This window comes from Lactuca virosa, chromosome 4 (assembly GCF_052849685.1).
Source record: "Lactuca virosa cultivar CGN04683 chromosome 4, Lactuca_virosa_CGN04683_v6, whole genome shotgun sequence".
In the NCBI taxonomy this organism is placed as follows: Eukaryota; Viridiplantae; Streptophyta; class Magnoliopsida; order Asterales; family Asteraceae; genus Lactuca; species Lactuca virosa.
The window spans coordinates 153,335,535-153,356,679 of record NC_136429.1 but is presented as its reverse complement, the minus strand read 5'-3'; the positions used below and the strand labels follow the sequence as shown (position 1 = coordinate 153,356,679).

Sequence of the window (21,145 nt, the reverse complement as noted above, 5' to 3'; positions counted from 1 at the left end):
TTGAGCATAAAATTATAATTAGAAGAGGAAAGAGACTCCAAAAGCAAATCCAACTTAGAATTGAGCTGTTTAAACTGCCCTTGCATCATAGGGGCTTCTTCATCATCGCTTGTTGAACGGACTGTGAATGGACTAAATACAAAATTATGAAAATCATCTTGATCATCCCCATACATAATATCCGAATCATCTTCCCTTAAAGGTGATGCAGAAGAGGTGCTTGGACCGACAGTGACACTGAAATCATATGCCCTCGTATCATATACATTGACAGTCGACATCAGAGTACTGATGGTGGTTGTGGTTGCTATGGAGTCGGTATATAACGGAGTGGAAAGAGGAATAGAAATTTTGCGTTGAGAAACTCCAACCGAAACATTTGGTAAAGGAGAAATGGTGATAGGTGTAGTGGTTGTAAGTGGAGAAGAAGTAGTAGTTGGAGAAGTTGGAGGAGTAGGTGTGTGAAAGAAATCATTTGTTAAAGGAACAGAAGTTGAAATCGCAGATGATACCTTCAGAGTAGATTCATTTGGAGTAGGTTCCGAGACTAATGGCTCTGAATTCGCAGTTGTATCCTTGACTTCCTTCTGAATTTGTTCATTCCTCCGAACATCTGAAACAGTATGTGATTCCGAATTCTCCTCGGCAACTGGAGTAGGAGACTTTGGTTTTCGAGCAGCCTTCTTAATTTTATTCTTCGGAGTTGTGACAGGTTCGGAAGGACCTACCTTACCTTTTCGCTTTGCGCCACGTTTGGGTTTGTTCTCCTCATCAATTGCCTTTAGCAGATCTTCTGACATAGGACGAACACCATATGCAGGCTTCTTTCGGTATTCATTCACAACATGATTATCAGCAGGAACATTCAGCAACATGGCTTCTGGAATTGACCCAATGAAGTTAAACTTGGTTGGATCAGACAGGATAATGTTAGAAGTGTGAAATATAGGAATAGAAGCCAGTACGGAGTCATCCTTCACTTGAATCTGAAGGCGATAGATAGCACGCTTTACGATAACAAACCAAAAGTAAGCACAAGAAATTTCTGAATGCCTGGAGGTGGAGAGTGTGCTCTGAACAAGTTGTGCCCAAAGAATGGAACCATAATCTAGGTTAACTCCAGAGAAGAGACCATAAATAATTGTGCAGAACAACTTGCTAGAACTGTCAGACCAAGTAACACGCTCAGAGAAGCTTTTGAACATGAGAGTAAAGAGCCCATTCCAAACTGGAGGAAGGTTGGTCTTCCTGAATTTCGACAGCAGTGAGATATCCCCAATATACCCCATTTGATAGAACATCTTAATGATTTTAGATGAAGAGATTGATTCAGGATCGATAAGATAGTCAATAGAAGGAAACCCTAGCATTCTGCAGAATCTTGCTTTGGTGATGGAGGTTTTTGATGGAATCGACCTCACTAATCAAGCCTTCATTTTGACTGTAGTTTGCAGATGAGTACGCCTTGGACAGATGAATCAAAGGTACAGATTCAAACATTGTTAGGGCTTGAGGACGTCAGAGTAACGGGATGAATCAAGATCCAAAGACAGATTTTGGTTGGGCTTGATGTTCAGCAAGACAGTAGACGCGGGTTGACCAGCAAAAGAGGTGGTTTCAGATGAGGCAACCATGGAAGTAGCTTGAAGACGACGAAGAATAGTGCAGAGAAAAACAGGGTTTTGCGCCTTGAGAGATTTTGAAATCTTGATAGTGGTGAGAGAAAATCAACCGTCGATTTACCTTTTATACGGCATGAGTGGAGAGAGAAAGTCACTTGTGGACGTTTCCATATCCCGTAAAAGTTGCCTTTGACAGCGTGACAGTTGTACGTGTCAGTTGGCATGTAAGTGACATGTGTGACGTCAGGAGTTTTGAAAGGATAACGCACCTTTTGCAATCTTATCCCCAAGAAACCGCCTTTGCAGTTATGCCCTTTCGGAATCAATCACTAATCACCACAACCTGTCTTGGAATAATCAGTAACCAATCGGAATAACAACAAGACTTAGAAAAATCATAAAGATTTTTGTGCAAGAGTGTGCCAAAGAAAAAGAAATAAAGCAAAGTATATTTGTGGGATTGTTGTGATGTCAATTGAAAATTGACACAAAAGCAGTTGGATCCCGGGCGATGATCTCTTCCTTCGGAGTCAAGAGAGACTCGGAAGTGCTTGTGAGGTTTCCCATTGAATTACGATCATCTATTTTTGAAGAAATAGTGAAAGGCTTCTTTTTATAAGCTTACATGGGTGGCTAAAGTTTCAATCGAATTCCGAAACTCAACATGAGTTCGAAAAACCAAATAAAGTACTTGTTTGACCGGTGTAGCCATGAAAACAAGTAACCTTTGGATATATTTAGAGTAACAAGATAAATTTTGAAAATCTCAAAAAAAAAATAAAACTGGATCTTTTCGGAAGAAAAGTCTTGGGTCGAGAACTTTTCATGAAGATCACGCAAAAATAAAAAAATAAAAATGAGATTTCATGCTTTTGAAGGTACGAACCAAAAGGTTATTTGCGTCAATTCCTTGGTGAAAAATCTAGAACATATTAATTGTTCACCGACAATTCAGAAATAGGTTTCGGATTTTGGGTTTCACTTAAATCGTGGCGATAACGATTTAAATATCATGAACACAGATGTTATGCAACCATAAACCTCATTGGTAATTTCTGAGAGTCTCAAGGGTTACATTGTGTGAAAGTGAGGTTGATGAATAAATGTTAGAGATGGTTTCGAAGAAAAAGTGTACCTCTGCTATAAAATAGTGACTAAGTAGTCAACTCTTAACTCATTGTGAGAAGAGAAAGGTATCTCAGTGACTTATGTGAATATCATCCTGATTGGGAAGAAACAATCGGAGTGAAAGTTTCATTAAGGCTTTGAACATAGAGTCTCAGAGGCTTAGGTCAACATGCAGCAGCATGCTTCTAGGAACACTTAACTAGTACAAAGATTCAGAATTTCATACCTGCCCCATCATTCTGAAATGAGGATTACACAAAGTGTACCTGAAATGAGAACATACTCGGAAAATAACACACACACACACACAAAATGAATAAAAATATTGTTGCACCTTTTGAAAAAAAATAGAGAAATAGAGAAAAATGTTTTTGGGTTTTTGGATTTCTGAAAAGAAAAAAAAACATAAATAAATAAAAATATTTTTTTGGTTTTGAATTTTCTGAAAAAGAAAAAAAAACAAAAAAAACAGAAAATAAAGTAAAAATTAAGAAAAATGAGTTCAGAAAAATGAGTTCAGAAAAATAAGTGAACAGTGACTTCCGAAGCATTTCAAAACTCGGAATCAATCGGAAAACACATAATATACAAAGTATACAGAGGCGTTCCGAAACATAGATGAACAGTGTGTTCCAAACCGTTCTGAATGATCGCACCATGAACAGTAACTTCCGAAAGATTGCGAACGCTCGGATGTAAACAGTAACATCCAATTACGAATGAGATTCCGGAACTGATTCAGCTTCTATCATTCTGAGAACTTGCAAAATATGATTGAAACTTGCTTCAGGTAAGGCTTTCGTGAAGATATCAGCCAATTGATCAGAGGATCAAGCAAAATGCACTTCAGTGTTTCCATTCTCAACGTGATCCTTGATGAAGTGATATCTTAGTGCAATATGTTTTGTCTACGAGTGTTGCACTGGATTATGACATATCCAAATTGCGCTTTCTGAATCGCACTATAAGGGGATCCTCTTCATGTTTATTCCATAGTCCCTTAGCTGATTCTGAATCCAAATAATTTGAGAAGTGCATGATGCGGTTGCGATGTATTTAACTTTGGCAGCATATAGGGATACACATGTCTGCTTCTTTTATTGCCAAATTACAAGCTTGTCATCTAGAAACTGACATCCCCCAGAAGTGCTTTTACGATCAATACCACACCCACCAAGATCTGCATTGGAGAATGCTTGCATAAAGAACCCTGAGTTGGAAGGGTACCAGATTCCGAGAGAGATCATTCTTTTAAGGTATCGGAGTATGTTCTTCACAGCAGTCATATGGGGCTCACGAGTATTTTCCTGAAACATGGCACAATAGAAAACAGAAAACAAAATATTTGGACGACTAGTTGTTAGGTACATTAATGAACCAATCATTTGTCGATAAAGAGTTATATCAGCTGCAGGCTTGTCCAAGGATGGAGTGAGCTTGGTTCTGAACACCATTGGAACCTTGACCTTCGAATCACCCACCATTCCGAATTTCGCAAGCAAGGACTTTGTGTAGGCTTGTTGGTTGATGAATATACCCTCCGAACTCTATCTAATATTTAAACCAAGAAAAAATTAATAGGACCCATTGAGCTCATCTCAAATTTAGTTTCCATCAGTTTTCAAAATTCAGCTGTTAAGCTAGGATTAGTGGATCCGAAAATGATATCATCAACATAAATTTGGATGATCATCAGATGGTCACCATCTTTCTTGCGAAAGAAGGTTAGGTCGACTGAACCTTGTTTAAACTTAGATTGCGTTAAGAAACGAGTAAGGGTTTCATACCATGCACATGGTGCTTGTTTTAAGCCATACACAACCTTATCCAAGATGTAGCAGTGATTCTGAAGAAATGGCCTTTTCGGGCTCATCAAACAAATTTATGAATTCCTCATAAAGATTTGAAAGAGGAATCGTCATCGGATTTGTTGAAGGAAAGATTTCCTCAGCTTGACAATTAGCCTTCTGATACTTCTTTAGATAATTATCATCAAAGGTGACATAATAGGTTTATTCTATCTTTTTTGACTTTTTGTTCAGAACCCTATATGCCTTCGAAGTAGGAGAGTACCCTAAGAAGATTCCTTCGTCTGCTTTCACATCAAATTTATTTTGTTTCTCTTTGGAATTGAATATGAAACACCTGGAACCAAAGACATGAAAGAACTTAACATTAGGTTTTCGTTTATTCATAATCTCATAAGGAGTGATTAGGAATCTCTTATTGATTAGAGAGCGATTCTGAGTAAAACAGGCAGTTCCAATGGCATTAGCCCAGAAATATAGTGGAAGGTTCGCAAAAGATAGCATAGTCCTTGCAGCTTTGCAAAGAGATCGGTTTCGTCATTCAACGACACCGTTCTGCTGAGGAGTGTAAGGAGCAAAGAAGTTGTGACAAACTCCCTTGTCAGTTAAGAATTCTTCAAACACTTGGTTTTTGAATTCAGATCTGTTATCACTGCGAACTTCCCGAACTGGCTTTCGCAATTGAAGCTCGATTTGCTTAATGAAATCCTTTAGCTTCGACGTCGCATCTGATTTCTGTCTAAGAAAGTAAACCCAAGTAAATCTTGAAAACTCATCAACTATCACTAGTATATACTTATTACCACCAATTCTCTCGATGGCAGATAGACCACAAAGATCAATGTGTAACAGCTCTAGTGGTTCGATTACTTTGGTATTGATAATAGTCGAGTGACTTTTATGTCTTTGCTTTCCTAGCTCACATGCATCACACAGATGTTCCTTCTCAAACTTCAGAAGTGGGAGTCCTCGCACAAGATCGCCAAGTACAAGTTTGTTGATGTCCTTGAAATTCAGATGGGAGAGCCTTCGGTGCCATACCCAACTGTCATCCGAAGATGCTTTCATACATAGGCAAATGGAAGGATTTCCGGTGATCGGTTTTATGTTCAAGGGAAACATCTCTCCCTTTCTTTTAGATTTCAGAAGCACTGCCTTTGTTTTCTTCTCAATGACTTCTGATCCCTCATTATCGAATGATACTTTCAGCCCTGTACCTACAACTAATTGAGAAACACTTATCAGATTATGTTGCAGGCCTTCCATATAGGCTACCTTCCGAATGGAGAATTCGCCATTCGTAATCATGTCATATCCTTTAATTTCTCCTATGGCGTTATTTCCAAATTTCACTTTGCCACCGTCCTTCAGTGATCGAAATTCCTTCAGCTATTCTATCCTTCCTGTTATGTGATGCGAACAGCCACTATCGATGTACCATTCTGAATTGTATTGTTCGTCACTGATTAGCTACAAAATTCAGAGAGATTTAAGAACCCAAACTTTCTTGGGTCCTTGTGAGGTTTTCTTATAAACTGGAAAATTTATATCCGTGTCAACTCAAAAGGTTCTTTTGAGCAAAACACTATTCTCTCTTCTGAATATTTTAAAAACCTTCACTCTATTATCACAAAGATTAACCTCAACAGGAATTGTTCTTCTTTGAATAAAATCCTTGTGTTTTTCAGCCATCTTTTTTGCAAAAGCCTTTTCCCTTTTTCAAGTTCGCTTCGAATTCCTCGAGAGAAATCTCCGGTTCTGAAACAACTTTATTTTTGCCCTTAACATCTTTTGATGTGTTGAAAAATTTGGAAACATTTGTTTTTAGAGAAAACTTAGTTTTTGGTTTTTCAATTGGATCAGAAACTTGTGGTTTTGAAAAATATTTATGTTTTGGTTTCTGAATAGGAGAAGAATTCGTATTTTGAGTTGAAGATCTTTCTGAATTAAAAGAATTTTGATTTGAATTCTTGTTTTTCTAGAAACGTTTTCTTTCTTGCAAGTTCTTCCTATATCTAGCATTCACTTGTCGTTTCTTAGTAATAAGTTCCTCAGCTGACTTATGAATGTTAGTTCTAGGTTTCTCTTTTCTGACAGGCTTTTCATGTTGTTCAGAATAAGTTTCACTTGGGACATCCTTAGTGCCACTTTGTCGTGCCTTATCGTAACGAAAGTCAACACGATTCAGTGGTTCCGAAACATATTTTCCTTTCGTTTTCCAAGTGGTCATTTCGGAAAGACCTTTTGTTTCGTCCGAATTGTCTATTGGTCCAGACCAGAAAAATTCGTCACAACCATCAGCATTATCATCATTAACAATGGACGTTAGTTCTGACGTGTCGTTTTTGTTCAGTCCGGTTTTTACGAAAACTTGATTAGGGAAATATTGTACTTTCGGAAATATTGTGGCTTTTGCTTTTAAAACTTTTTCTTTGGTTCAGCCTCATATTGTACAAATGCCGAATAATCTATCTCATCTTCTACTGAAATTTCACTCATGTCACTTTCTTCAAATTCAGAAATGTTTTCAGCATCAAAAGTATTTTCTGAACTCAATTTGGTGCACATTGAGTCAAATTTTTGCACAATATTAGATTTAATTTACTCTTTATCTTTATCGTCCAACATTTTCTTTAACATGTTCTTATGTTCTTTGGACTGAATGTAAGCTTCTATTTTGTCAAGCCTAATTTTGTACGAATCGGAAACATCATCAGAGGACATAATTGATTCACACTTATAGCACTCTGCATCGATTTCATCCTTTTTCAATTCGAGAAAGGGTAAAATCATTTTGTGTATATTTTTACCTATTTCACAATCAAGATGCAGTTGAGTGATATTGCAATCTAAACCATTTGCAATTAAACAGAAAATATTTCGTTGTTTCAAAAGTGCGACATTGTCTCTCTTAAGATAAATGACATCTTCCTTTGACCGATTAAGCTCTAATTCCAACTTCTCTATCAACATCCTTCTCTCTTCACTTTTATTTGTTATCCTGCTGATTTGATCACTTAGGTTAGAATTGCTTAGACGAGTTCTCTTTAGACTATCGATAAAATTAGGGAAAGTGTAATTTAAATCATCTAATTCATATTCGTATCATGAAACAGGAATATTAAGAGATTGAAGTATAGAGTGTACCTTAATGATGACCTTCTCGCACTCACTCACCTGTTCAGAAACAAGTCTTGCAGCAAAACGGTTTTCAGAGGCCGACCCGCCATCAGTTGCGTATCCCCTCTGTCCGAGACTCCGCTCTGAACCATCAAACATCTTCCTTCGTACTCCGGGGCTCCAGACTTAACCACAAAACATCCACCATATGTGGGCTTCCGAACTTCCTCATCCTCAGAAGCTGTTGGCCAGAATTCAACACGTCCAAACTCATCATCACCTTCCTACACAATCAAACAGGCTTCGCATTATCAACACTCTTTTTCTTCCTTAGCTCTTCTATCTTTTGAAGATAGTAAGCTTCATCCTTCTCTTCTTCCTTCTTTTCACTCATCCTTCTCAACATACACTCTTTGGCAAAATGATTCTTTCCATGGCAGTAGTTGCATTTATATAGCCAGAATCTCCCAACAATTTCTTCTCTTGTTTTTCTTCATCCTTTTGAGAGTTCTTAAAGCTCTCATCCTTTTTCTTATCCGAACTTTAGTTTCCCAGTCTGTTCCTGTTCTTGAAACATCCAAAGTTCTTTTTAGCAGAATTTTTGGGATTAGATACCAACAGAGCGTATTCCTCTTTCGTAAGATCACAATCAGAAAGGTTGGACTTGGAATCTTCTTTAGCTACCTTTTTTCCCTTCGCAACCAGGGCTAATGATCCCATTCTAGACACAATCTTCACATCCTTCGTCACTTCATCTTCGTGGGATCTTAGAATTCCCACAAGCTTCGTCAAAGTGTAACTCTTGAACTGTTCATGAGCTTTTACTGTTGATACAACTGCTTTCCATTCCGATCTCAAACCATTCATAAACGTGACATTTTGCTCTATTATTTCACGCTTGATTTTGTGTTTTAACATCCTACTCAAAAGATGATTAAAACGATTGAATGATTGATCAAGTTTTTCTTCAGGATTTTGAACAAAAGCACCAAACTCCGATAGAAGCAGCGTTTGAACCGAGTGTTCCAAATTGGCATCGCTTGAATAGAGCTTCTTTAACCTGTCCCAGATTTCCTTTGTCGTATCACATGCACTCACCAGACGAAAAGTATCTGGTGGAAGAGCAAACCTTATAATTCTCAACGCCTTGATGTTACTTACCAGCTTCTCTTTTTCATCTTGAGGAGTATCTTTATGATCGACCAGTATTACGTTGTATTTGGCTTGAGTCTTGACTATCTTCCTTGTAGTTGTGTGAGAGAAAGTATGTTGTGTCATGGCCTCCCATATGTTTGAGTCGTGTTCTTCAAGACCTAGAACATAGTCTTCAAAGTGCAAGGCCCATACCTCATAATCCTGCAGAAAAAGGGTTGGGATTCTGGTAGTAGATCTGATGTTGCTGGACAGATTGAAGGAAAGAGTATAAGGATCTTTGTGTTGCATGATGTTGATTCACAAGAACCTGTAAAGACTCAGATATGTAAAACAATAGTCGAGTTTAGGGCAAAACAAGGACCCTGATCTAACGTCTACAATCGATGAAAGCGATGAAGAAGACAAGAACAGATCCATTAGAAACTGAAAACCCTAATAATACTCTACAAAAGATTTGTGTATGAGTTACACAATCTCATGCTCTGATACCAATTGTAGAAACAATGAACTTAAGATCGATAGATTCTAAACAGTAAAGAGAATCAAATAACAAGAAAAATGATCAAAGATATGTCGAATGGTTAATATTATCAAAGCTATAGAAGAGTTCAACGTGAACTTTTCTGTAAAAGCTTAGTAGGCTAATGCAATCGATAAACCCTAGAACGATACATGCATGCACATTAAATAGTCTAACCCTAGCAATATAATGATGGATGGACAGGCCCAAACCGTTAACAAAAAACTAATTAAGAACATAGTAATTTTGACACAACACATTAAATAACCCAACAGGGCCAATTGGCAAGCATGTTGTTGATGGAATTTATAGGTTACAAATTCAATGTACATGCGGAAAAAATCACTTAAACTCTTAAGGGTACATGCAACCTAAAGGATCTATGTCTTTACACATTAATGGCAACATAATTATGAAACTACAAGAACCATGTGTTATAATTCAAATCACTAGTTGCAGTTACATACCTTTGATATTATTATAGCAAACAATATCCTTGATTCCCTTGTTGATCTTCAGAAAGCTTAACACCAAAATTATGATGCATCTAATGGCTCACACCCAAACCCTAGAAAACTAGAAGATATAGGATTTTTAGAATTCTCTTGGTCACCAGTGTAGGCCGAAAATGCAAGGGTTTGATCCCTTTATATAGCTACATGGAAACCCTAGAAACCCTAAATTTGAACATAAAATAATATTATTTCAAATCATTATTTATCTAGTTTCCTTTTATTAGTTCCAGGCTTCTAGAATCCCTAAAAGGGATCCCCAAAACCGTCCACCCATGGAAGGTTTTGGATTTCTTCCTCCTGTTTAACTATTGAACAATTACAGCTCAGCCCTTGTACCTTTAATTAATTCTAATTAACCTATAATTAATTTCCAAATTAATTTTGATTAATTATTAATTAATTATTACAAATTCTAATTAATTTATTATTCACATAATAAACTAATAAATTATTTCCTCTTTCTCCAAATGCCATTTTATACCATTTCTAGCTATGAGGGCAACCCAAAAAGGACTTTGCTTTTAATTACAAGAATATACCAATTTAGTTATGGCCTTAGACACCTTAATCCAACAGTCTCCCACTTGGATAAGTCTATAACTACAATTTGAAGTATAACCTTGAACCAAATAGCAAAGAGTGGTTTCCGAAGTCACTGTTGAACTCTAATTCAAATCAGACATTGGTCCTAAGATAAGTGATCAACTACTCCTTCGTTCTTCATGATATCGTATGGACACGGGACATGGATTATAATCAATCTCATTGTCCAAGATTTTGTTTCCCAATTTCCCAATTTGTGATGACGTTGTTAGACTACTTATTGAATACATCAATTTAGTCATGGTTGGGCCCAACACTTATAATATCAACATCAAATCACCGAGGGGCCTAAAAGATATCGTTTTTCTTGTTAGGGAAAAAGGAACGAATTACTTTGACTATACATTCATACATTTTACTTACCAAATAACACATGGAATTACTCTTTATAACATCCGGTTACGATATGCGTTTGAGTAAACCAATGCACAACTGATTTGTAAGCTATGAGGTATATATCTCTGCTTTAATAGTATTATATATTATCATCTTAGAATTACTCGTGATTGAATCCATGAAGTAATCTCTAAGCGCAGGTTTATCCAATACTTAAACTCCTATTTCAAGTACTCATGAGTATAGTAGCAATCACCGTGTCATTTTCAACTACTTTCAACAATCTACTAATGCCTCATGACAGTCATAAAGGATTTATTGGATGCATATTTGCCTAGTAATGTCAAGGTAGTTAATTCTCCTTTTCCCAGCAAACTCAAAGATCTTTATATGAAAACAAAGTCTCTCGATGATCCAACTAAATTCAGAAAATTAGTTGGAAAGTTAAATTTCTTGCTTCATATACGTCCAAACACCTCATTTACAACTCAATTCTTGAGTCAAATTAATATCACTCCTTGCAAGAGCCATCTTGAAGTTACTCTTCATGTTCTCAAATACTTAATAGGTACTCTGTATCAAGGAATTTTCTTAAGCAACACTAATGATTTCAAGTTAGAGGCTTTTTACGACTTTGTCTGGGCAGCTTATCCCACTACTCATCGATCTATTAGTAGCTTTTTCATAACAATGGGATGAAGTCCAATTTCTTGGAAATCAAATAAACAAGCCACTATTTATTTATCATAAGCTGAAGTTGAATATTGATCAATATCCATGCAACGTGTATGTTCCAAATATGCATGGTTAAGTCGATTGATAAAATGGTAGCTATTTACATTTCTAAAAATCCCATTTTTCATGAGCGCACGAAGCATATCAAAATCGACTATCATTTTGTGCGCGAAAAGTTACAAAGTGGATTAATATCACTATCACATATACCTACTAAGGATCAACCAATTGGCATGTTAACAAAATCTTTATATGGTGTTGAGCATCTTCATGTGACTTCCAATATGGGTCTCATTCATGCTCTCCAACTTAAAGGGGGTATTGATGTATAAGAGTCAAGTCAAAGATAGTCAACTCTCGTAGCTGTCAATAGTTAGTTGCTATTTATGTTAATAATTATTTTAGAGATGTTACATGTGGATTAAGTTTGTTAATATGTTATATTAGAGTTAGTTAGGTTATTATTGTATATAACGAGTTATGTAATCAGTTAGTAGAGTTAATGAGAAAATCTCTTTCAAAACCAATTCCTCCTCTTATCTTCATCATATTAGGAAATATATTGTTTGAATAATAAAATTTTAATATATAATTAGGGTTCTAGCTCTACATATGTGTTGGGTGCGACCTAGAAAATTAATTTTCAAATGATCACTTACAAATATTGAAATTTAATAGTTCAGATGTCAAAATTACCAAGTTATTCCTTGAATTCTTCTTCTCGTTTTGTCCTCTAGTCCATGGTCCATCCTCACTAACGGTGGTGGGTGTGGAAGCGATATGGATTGTCACAAGTCAGGGGTGATCTAAATGGTCATTGGTTACAACGCGGGAACACCATCCCACCCATGTGGAACCTCCCAAAACCATCCTCAATCAGCACGTCTTTTGCAACCTTACCCTCCAAAAACTTGTACCACATGCATTATCTTTTGAACTAAAAGTTGCAAGGTGGAAGGATGAGAAAGATATGCCTTTTGCTTGGTTGAAAGATGTTTAGATATGGAATAGGAAGAGAAAGAAAATTTTGATGTGGCTCTGGGTGTGAAAGAGATAGATGGTGAAATTGGGAAGGATGTGAAAGATGACAACCTGCAAGAAAGAGGTGGGGGCTCCTATCGAGAGGCCAAATACCGCCAATAGCCTGAAAGTTACTAGCATAATGATAAAAAAACACAGCCTTCACTAAACCCGGATCTGAAATCCAACTTCCATCAACCATAATCCCTCTAACAACTAACTGTTTTTGCTTTCTCTTCAACATCCCATGAAAAAATTGGAATTCTCATCCCTCTCCAAAGACCACTTCACCTTAGCCTTCTACGAACAATCTATCAAATCAATTGTATCTAAATCATTAACCTTATAGAGAATATCACATCTCTCAACAATAACTGAATCCGTTGTTGCACCATCATCAATCACCTTTCCCAAAACACCAAACATAGCAAGAAGATCCCGCTTGTGTTCCTCTTTCAATTGTTGCATATCAAGTTGTTGAACCTTAATCTTTTTGTTCAAAAGAAATTTTAACTTCTCTTTTAGCTGGACACACTTAGTCTTCAACACAGTATGTGTATACTCTGAACAAGCATGTATAATCATGTAATCCAAACCCTTCATTTCCATCCAAGAGTCAAAAAAATTGAAAGAAGAAGGCCCATAATCAAAGCACTCGTCACTAAAAATTAACAAGCAATAATATGACAATCTTCTATCAAAAGTTGTAACTCCCGCGTTTTCTCGCTAAACATTAATAAATGATATACTTGTAATGGTCAACAATTGTAACCTTTATATGAAGTAAATAAAGAGATATATTGAGTATTATGTGTTCTATGTGTACTTATATGTAGTATACATGCTTAAAACGATATAATAAAATTAGAAATAAAATACGCATCTTAAATAGAATAATAATTAGGCCGAATAACCTTGGTGAAAGTCAAAGTAGTTGTGATGAGGATTCCATGGATATAAGGAGCGCTCAAATCGAACTTAGAACAAAGAATTTACAATTCGTTGAAGTTTCGCGTTCGACCCAATAAGGCATCAAGTGTCGTAAATAGTGAATCAAAGATAGATAACTTATTTGCTAAAGTGATCTAACCGAAAGTTGTAGTAATCGAAAACCAAGAGTATACATATAGAGAACGTCTACATCTGATTTCATGAGAGGAAGTTATGATTTTTCTAATATTTTAGTGTAACTGTGTTAGCACAGAAATCAAATTTTTGATCTTTTAGTTTTTAGCCAAAACAATCTAAACGAGAGTTGAAGATCACGTCAATACCTATCTATCGATATAAAGACAGTCAGAAACAGACGTCAGACGAGAGAGTTATGAATTTTTAACGTACTTTAACAATCTAAGTCTATTAAAAATATAACTTTTCAAATAAAGTTAAAATTAGCCGACTGAGTCTAAATGAAAGTTGTAGATCTCATCGATAGCAACGCATGGATATAAAACCCGTCGAAAATAGATCTCGTATGAAGAAGATATGAGTTTTGTAAGATTTTATAAAAAATCAAGCGCAACTGCATGCACGGACAAGATGCATGGCGCACATCTGACAACCACCCAAAAGCTGACACGTTTCACCACTAGATGAACGCCTCATCACACCCCTCGACATAGTGTGCGGCACGCATGGCTTTTTTCGGCTATATATGCTCGCCTCTGTATCAGCTTCTAGTATCTCACCCCTACAAGCCTTCTCTCTCAATAGTCTACGACTTATAGCCATTTTACCTTAGTTTTTAGTATTCCGGTGAAGCTCTGCGACCCCTGAGTGCCTGGAAAGTAGTAGCCATCGAGTAGAAGCTCGGTCAGTGCAATTTCCAGACTTTTGTGTAGGGAATCTCTGTAAGTTAAATTACATGCTATATTATTTTAAGTGTAATTTATATTTATATTCATAGTCCTTATTATTAATTTATAAATAAGTATTGTTAGTGATTCCAACGTCATATTACTGATTAATCTACTACGGGGATGATGTCATGGTTGGATTTAGTGAGGTGTTTAAAGAGGGATTTCCAAACAATATACTTTGTATACCAAACGAACCCTACCTCCAATATGACCCTACTTGGTTGTCGCTTATCAGATACAGATCAGTAGACATTGGGGTTATTGAGAAATCTAGACTATTAATTAGTTATAAGAGATTATAAACTAAGACTTAGTGATAATTGAGCCAAGGTCACATCAAAGGAAAAGCCAAGTGTTGAAGCAAAATGTTGTCCAACTTTCCAGTCATCCACTTTAACAAGTAAGTGCATAGTTACTTTTCGCTTACACATAGATATATAGTATCTAGATGGTTAAGTGCTATGTGTGCCTCTTATCTGAATTACTTGATATCTATGTTAGATAAATTATATGATTTTACTTGATTAATAATATATGTATTTTCTTATATATTTATATAAAATATGGTAGGCAGTAATGAGTGATGAAAATGATGAGATGATGATGAGAGGACTTGAATTTCGATGAACCAGTCATCTAGCAGAGTATAGATGACGACCACGGACTATTCTAGACAATTGAGTAGAACGATGGTAGGCTCACAACTTGTATGTGATAGTGAAATGTAACTTCATTGATGTACTTTATCCCCCCCCCCCACATGGTTTCCTTATGCATAATTGTAGGCCATAGTGCAATAAACTATTGTAAGGCATGTAATATTTTCGTGATGCTTATGTTTCTATATTGACGATGACATCCCGAAGTTATTAATGAAACACATTTCTTCATAAATGCTTGGTAATAATATTATCACATTATTTGGAACAAATTCTGCATTATAACTCTTTAAAAAAGGATACTCTGAAACAAAATAAGCATAATTAAATCGGTCTTTTCTGGCCGTGAAAATCGGGATGTCACAGTTGGTATCAGAGCACTAGTTTAAGAGGACTAGGAATAATTGAGGATCTCTAGACTTAAACTTAGAACGCTAAGCGATGATTGTAAGATGAGTGTCTGTTATATTTTTGGTTGTATGCCTGAAATGACACATACACTAGCTTATTTTAGGAAGGATGCATAAATTGTTTTTATGTGCTAAATGATTTATGTTAAAGCATGTTATAGCTATAAAATGCCTTAAGATGTTTTAGGATGGCTATATAGGATACTATTATTTGAACAAATCGATGGTATTTTGCCGACCTGGATTTGGAAATTTTATGTGTCCAGGGTTCTAAACGTTTAAGTACGGTATTAGAACTGGCATGTAATATTTCGGAGGAACAAGGAGGATTATACGTCGAATAAAACCTTCCTTATCTTAATATTCTCATCTTGAACGACTGATTTGGTGTATAGATGAACCTGGGAAGAACTCGAAGCGGACTAGGTAACGAGAATCACTAGCTTGAGCCCCGTGTACTCGAGTGTGCACCTGAAGCGGTGCCAGTAGTTGAACCTCTTACGATGGCGGGAGTCTAAGCAATGATTCAGGCTATGATGGCCGAACAAAGGGAGGAGATGAGACAAATGTTATGCGATAATAGGGTTGAATTGTAACGACCCAAAATTCAAGGGTAAAAATTTCATTTTTAATATAGCCGAATCATAGATATCATTTATTCCAAACATTCCAAAGCATCGCTAATTAAAACATTTATCAGAGTTCATCCCAAAATCATTTATTGCGGAAAACATGGGTGTATGCACTGCGATCAAGTCGGGCCCTTTTCTTTCCAAACTAATGATACCTGAAACAATAAACACAACTGTAAGCATGAAGCTTACTGAGTTCCCCAGAGCATACCCATATTAGTTGTATAAGCTACACATATCACATAGGCCAGGTATACAAACATATAGGATGCCATGGAAACCCTCCAAGGTCTTATACCGGGTGCCACTGGAACCCCCACGTGGTCTTAGCCCACTGCCATGGGAACCCCCACATGGTCTTAACTGCCATGAGAACCCCCACATGGTCTCAATCCACTGCCACGGGAACCCCCTGGGGTCTTCCATACAAATATCATATCAACATAACACATAATCAATTAACAGTACACATATACAAACCCTATAAGCCATACATGCAAACATATAAAGGAGCCATGGAAACCCTCCATGGTCTTACATCGGATGCCATGGGAACCCCCACATGGTCTTAAATCACTGCCATGGGAACCCCCACATGGTCTTAGCCTGGAATGCCATGGGAACCCCCACATGGCCTTATATCCAACTGCCTTGGGAACCCCCCGGGGTCTTCCATGCATGTATCACAAAGACAACTAGCATACCAAATACCACACAGTCAACTAGCATACCACATATACCTAATTGCCATGGGAACCGTCACATGGTCTTCACATAAATACATAATGTATCGATAACACATTCATAATAATCATCACAACTAAATAAATGGGTCGGCCTTGGTGCCTTAGACCCATTGGTATGGTGAGGAGACTCACCTGGCACTGCTGAAGTCCCGCGGATAAAACTCTAGCTACTGGTTGACAGATTCTCGAACTGTCAATCATCAAAACGACACCCAATTAATAATTGGGTTCCAATATATAACCATAAATCTACACTTGGGGTAAATGGATCATTTTACCCCTAACCTAGCTTGGTTCAAAAACCAAGGCCCAAACTCACACAATGAAGGCCCAAAAGCCCAATGATCAACCAAGGCCCAACATATGGCCCAATTTTCCAAATAGGGTGAAAACCTCTACATGGGCTTATCTTAAGGCCCAACCATTTATTCTAGTCCAAACAATTGCCATTCCGATGGTCCAATATCTGATAATCATCAAGGCCCAAATATGGCCCACTTATGGCCTAATTTTCCAAATTGGGCCCAAGCCTTCCCAATGGGCCTTATCCTAAAGCCCAATAATTTCCTCTATCCATAAACATGCTCCCCATTTGGCCCACGAAGGCCCACAGTAAGTTAGTCCAAGAAATGGCCCAATAAGAACCCAAACCCAATTAGGGTTTTTCACATAAAATGATGATTAGGGTTAAGTGTTCCTACTTAACCCATTAAGGACTTAATCCATTAAGTCCATCACTGCACTAGTCCAAACATACAATGTGGTCTGGTGTAATTAAAATTTCCAAATCCAACGGTCCAAACGCGGGTCCCGACAAATCCAAAATACACATTTCCAAAAATTAGGGTTTTCTAAACTCTAATTAGGGTTTCCACCCCAATAACATTCCAATTAGTCCATTTGTGAAGTTTTGGGTTAAATTAGGCTTTCACTAGGTCAATTAGGGTTAGCTAAGTCGGGCACCACCCACTACCACCTCGGGTAGTGGTGCTCAACGGCGGCTCGCGGCGGCGGCCGCTACCTCACGGTGATGGTTATGGTTCTAGTCCATTTATGTTCAAGCATCCAAAAAGCAGTCTAAACACAAACAAAAGCACACTGCCACCCAACATGGCGGTATGTGGCGGCAGGAGGCGGCAGCCACCACCTCACGGTGGTGGTTACGAGTTTTTCTTTTGATTATTCCGACACGATTACAATAATATAACATAATATCCCAAAAAATAACACACCCAAATAAAATACACATGCACAACCACCTTGTGGCAGCAGGTGGCGGTAGAGAGTGGCAGCCACCACCTCACGGTGGTGTTGGTGGCTTTTCTCGTGAAATACAGCCATGCAACACCCAAACACTCATACATACTTGCAACACACGGGATGAAACACACTAAAACAGCCTCCCTCGGGGTGGCAGATGTCGACCGGAGCAGTGGGAGAAGAACCGCGTGGGCGGCGGCGAACGTGGTTGCGTGAAGCACCGAGGATCCGAGAAGAAAGGATGAAGCAAGCAACAGCAGCATCAGCGACAGAGGAGGGTGCCCGCTCGGTCTTCGTCTTCTTCACATAGGCGGGCAGCGGCGACAGCCTCCGGTCGTTAAAGACCTCACATCGGCGGTTTACAGCTCCATCGTCGGTCTGCGATGGTCCTTCCTCGGCTGTTCACAACTTCACCGACAGTGGGATGTGGCAGCCGACCTCGACTAGGCTACGATAGCTGAAGAGGCTACCCAAGGTGGTGGCTGGAATAGGAGGCTAGGGTTAGGGTTAGATGCGTCCAAAGAAAAATGGGAGGGAAGGGAATGACGGGTTTAAGTCTTATGTTCCTTTCAAACTGATAATCGAAATTGACATAGCCGGTCCCTCCCCTTCACAATCTTTTCAACTAAGTCCATAATTTACCTTTTTAACCGAAGCAATCCAAAAACCCTTCAACTTAAGTCCCAATAATTACCATGCAACCCCTCCCTCTACAAAACCTTTTCAACTTAGGTCCAGAATTTACTCTTTAGCCCCCGAATAATCCAAATTATATAACATTTGGCTCCCCGAAACCAACACCCCGCTAAATATTATTGATTTTGGCTACAATTATATAAAATAATAATAAAGATTACATCTCGGGGCTTTAGAGTTTATTATTTATTTAATTGATTTTAAACGGAATGTTACATGAACCCACTATAGATTAAAAACGAATTCCAAAACCTGAATAAGGGCGAGATAAGCGTCAATGAATATGTTGCAAGTTTTACGGAGAAAATGAAGCTTGTTCCTTACATGGTTCCAACTAAATTCTTCAAATTCAACAATTTTGTTAATAGACTACCAGCGGATTACGGCCCAATGGTCAAGCAAGTAACCACTTTGAAGGCCACCATCTGGGCAGCCAAGAATATTGGGACCCAGTAAAAGGAGAAGGTTCTGGAGAGAGCGTGGGTAAGAGAGAAGAGGAAGTTTGAGGTATCTTTAATACCCAACAAGAAAAGTAGATTCTCGAAGTCTGGTTCCAAGAAGTTTGGAGGAGGAGGAGGTGAAGCAAAATGGTGTGAGAAGTGCAAAAAGAAGCACTTTGTAAAATGTAGTGATGAAGTGACCTGTTACAAGTGCAGAAGGGTGGGTCACTATGCCAAATAGTGTACATTCCACATGAGGGTGTGCTACAGTTATAGGGAGGAAGGGCATGTACAAATGGATTGCCCAAAGAAGAAGGAGGCTATGAAGCCAAATATGTCGCCGAAGCCAAAGGCGAGAGCTTTCCATATGACTCTGGAAGCAACAAAAGAGGAAGCAAATGTCGCTTCAGGTGCCTTTCTAGTAAATGATTTGCCTACCAATGTTTTGTTTGATTCTGAAGCTAATTACTCCTTTATTTCACACAAATTTGGTAGAAGACTAGCATTGCCTGTAGAGGTAGCTAGTGGGAAATTTGTACCTGTTAGCGAATGCATGAAGAACATCATCATTGACTTGAATGGGAATAAGTTCCACGAGGAATTATTGCCCATTGAGTTAAACGGCTTCGATATAGTATTAGGAATGGATTGTCTTAGTGTGAACGATGTTGAGATAATATGTAGAAAGAAGATGGTGAGAGTAAACCATCCTGGAAGAGAATCATTTATGGTGTACAGGTACAACCGTCAAGTGAATTCTGGAATCATCTCCCCGATGAAATCCAAAAAGTGTTTGGCCAAAGGATGTACATCATATCTGGCATTCGTGATCGATGAAAATAAGTAGATGAAGGAGATGAAAAGAATATCAGTGGTGTGTGACTTTCCGGAAGTGTTTCCTGAATATCTTCCTAGATTGCCCCTGATAGACAAGTATAGTTTAGGATAGACTTGTTACCAGGAACCACACCGATAGCAAAAGCACCATACTGACTAGCACCGACGAAGATGAAGGAGCTTATGACTCAACAACAGGAGTTGTTGGACAAAGGTTTCATTAGACCTATTTCATCACCCTGGGGAGCTCCAATGTTATTCTTGAAGAAGAAGGACAGGAGCATGAGGATGTGTATAGATTATAGAGAGCTGAACAAGGCAACGGTGAAAAACAATTATCCATTTCCAAGGATTGACGACTTTTTCGATCAGCTGTAGGGTGCGATTTTTTGGTTATGTCGTTTGGATTGACCAATACTCCAACAATATTTATGGATATGATGAAACGAGTTTGTAAACCATTCCTCGATAGATCTGTAGTAGTATTCATTGATGACATTCTAATTTACTCAAAGAGCTAGCCGGAGCATCGCAAGCACTTGCGAGAAGTATTAGAAATTCTAAAGAAGGAGAAGTCGTACGAAAAGTTCTCCAAATGTGATTTTGGATCCGAGAGGTGCAATTCTTGGGTCATGTGGTTAACCAAGAAGGTATAATGGTCGATCCAACTAAGTTCGAAGCAGTAATGAAGTGGGAACGACCGTAAAAGTCCCACTGAGATTTGTAGATTTCTGGGATTAGCTAGATACTACCGAAGGTTTATCCAAGGCTTTTCTTCGATAACTGCTCCATTGATAACATTGACCCACAAAGGAGCTACCTATGTATGGAGTGAGAAGCATGAAATGGCTTTTGAGAAACTAAAGAAGCGATTGTGTGAAGCACCAATCCTTGCTTTACCCGTCGGAGTTGAAGACTTCGCAGTTTATAGTGATTCATATGGAGTTGCGTTAGTTTGTGTTCTAAAACAGAAGGATAAAGTGATAGCATATGCATCCAGACAACTAAAAACACACGAACAGAGCTACCCATTCATGATTTAGA

The 21,145-nt window shown here is 38.0% G+C and overlaps 1 protein-coding gene across 1 annotated transcript; it reads right to left on the bottom strand.

The window, feature by feature from the left end:
• Nucleotides 1-3,847: 3,847 nt before the first annotated feature.
• LOC145105241 (putative mitochondrial protein AtMg00240) lies at nt 3,848-4,234 on the bottom strand. Its single transcript, XM_079042374.1, has one exon. It carries the CDS (start codon nt 4,232-4,234, stop codon nt 3,848-3,850), a length of 387 nt encoding a protein of 128 aa, XP_078898500.1.
• Nucleotides 4,235-21,145: the final 16,911 nt, after the last annotated feature.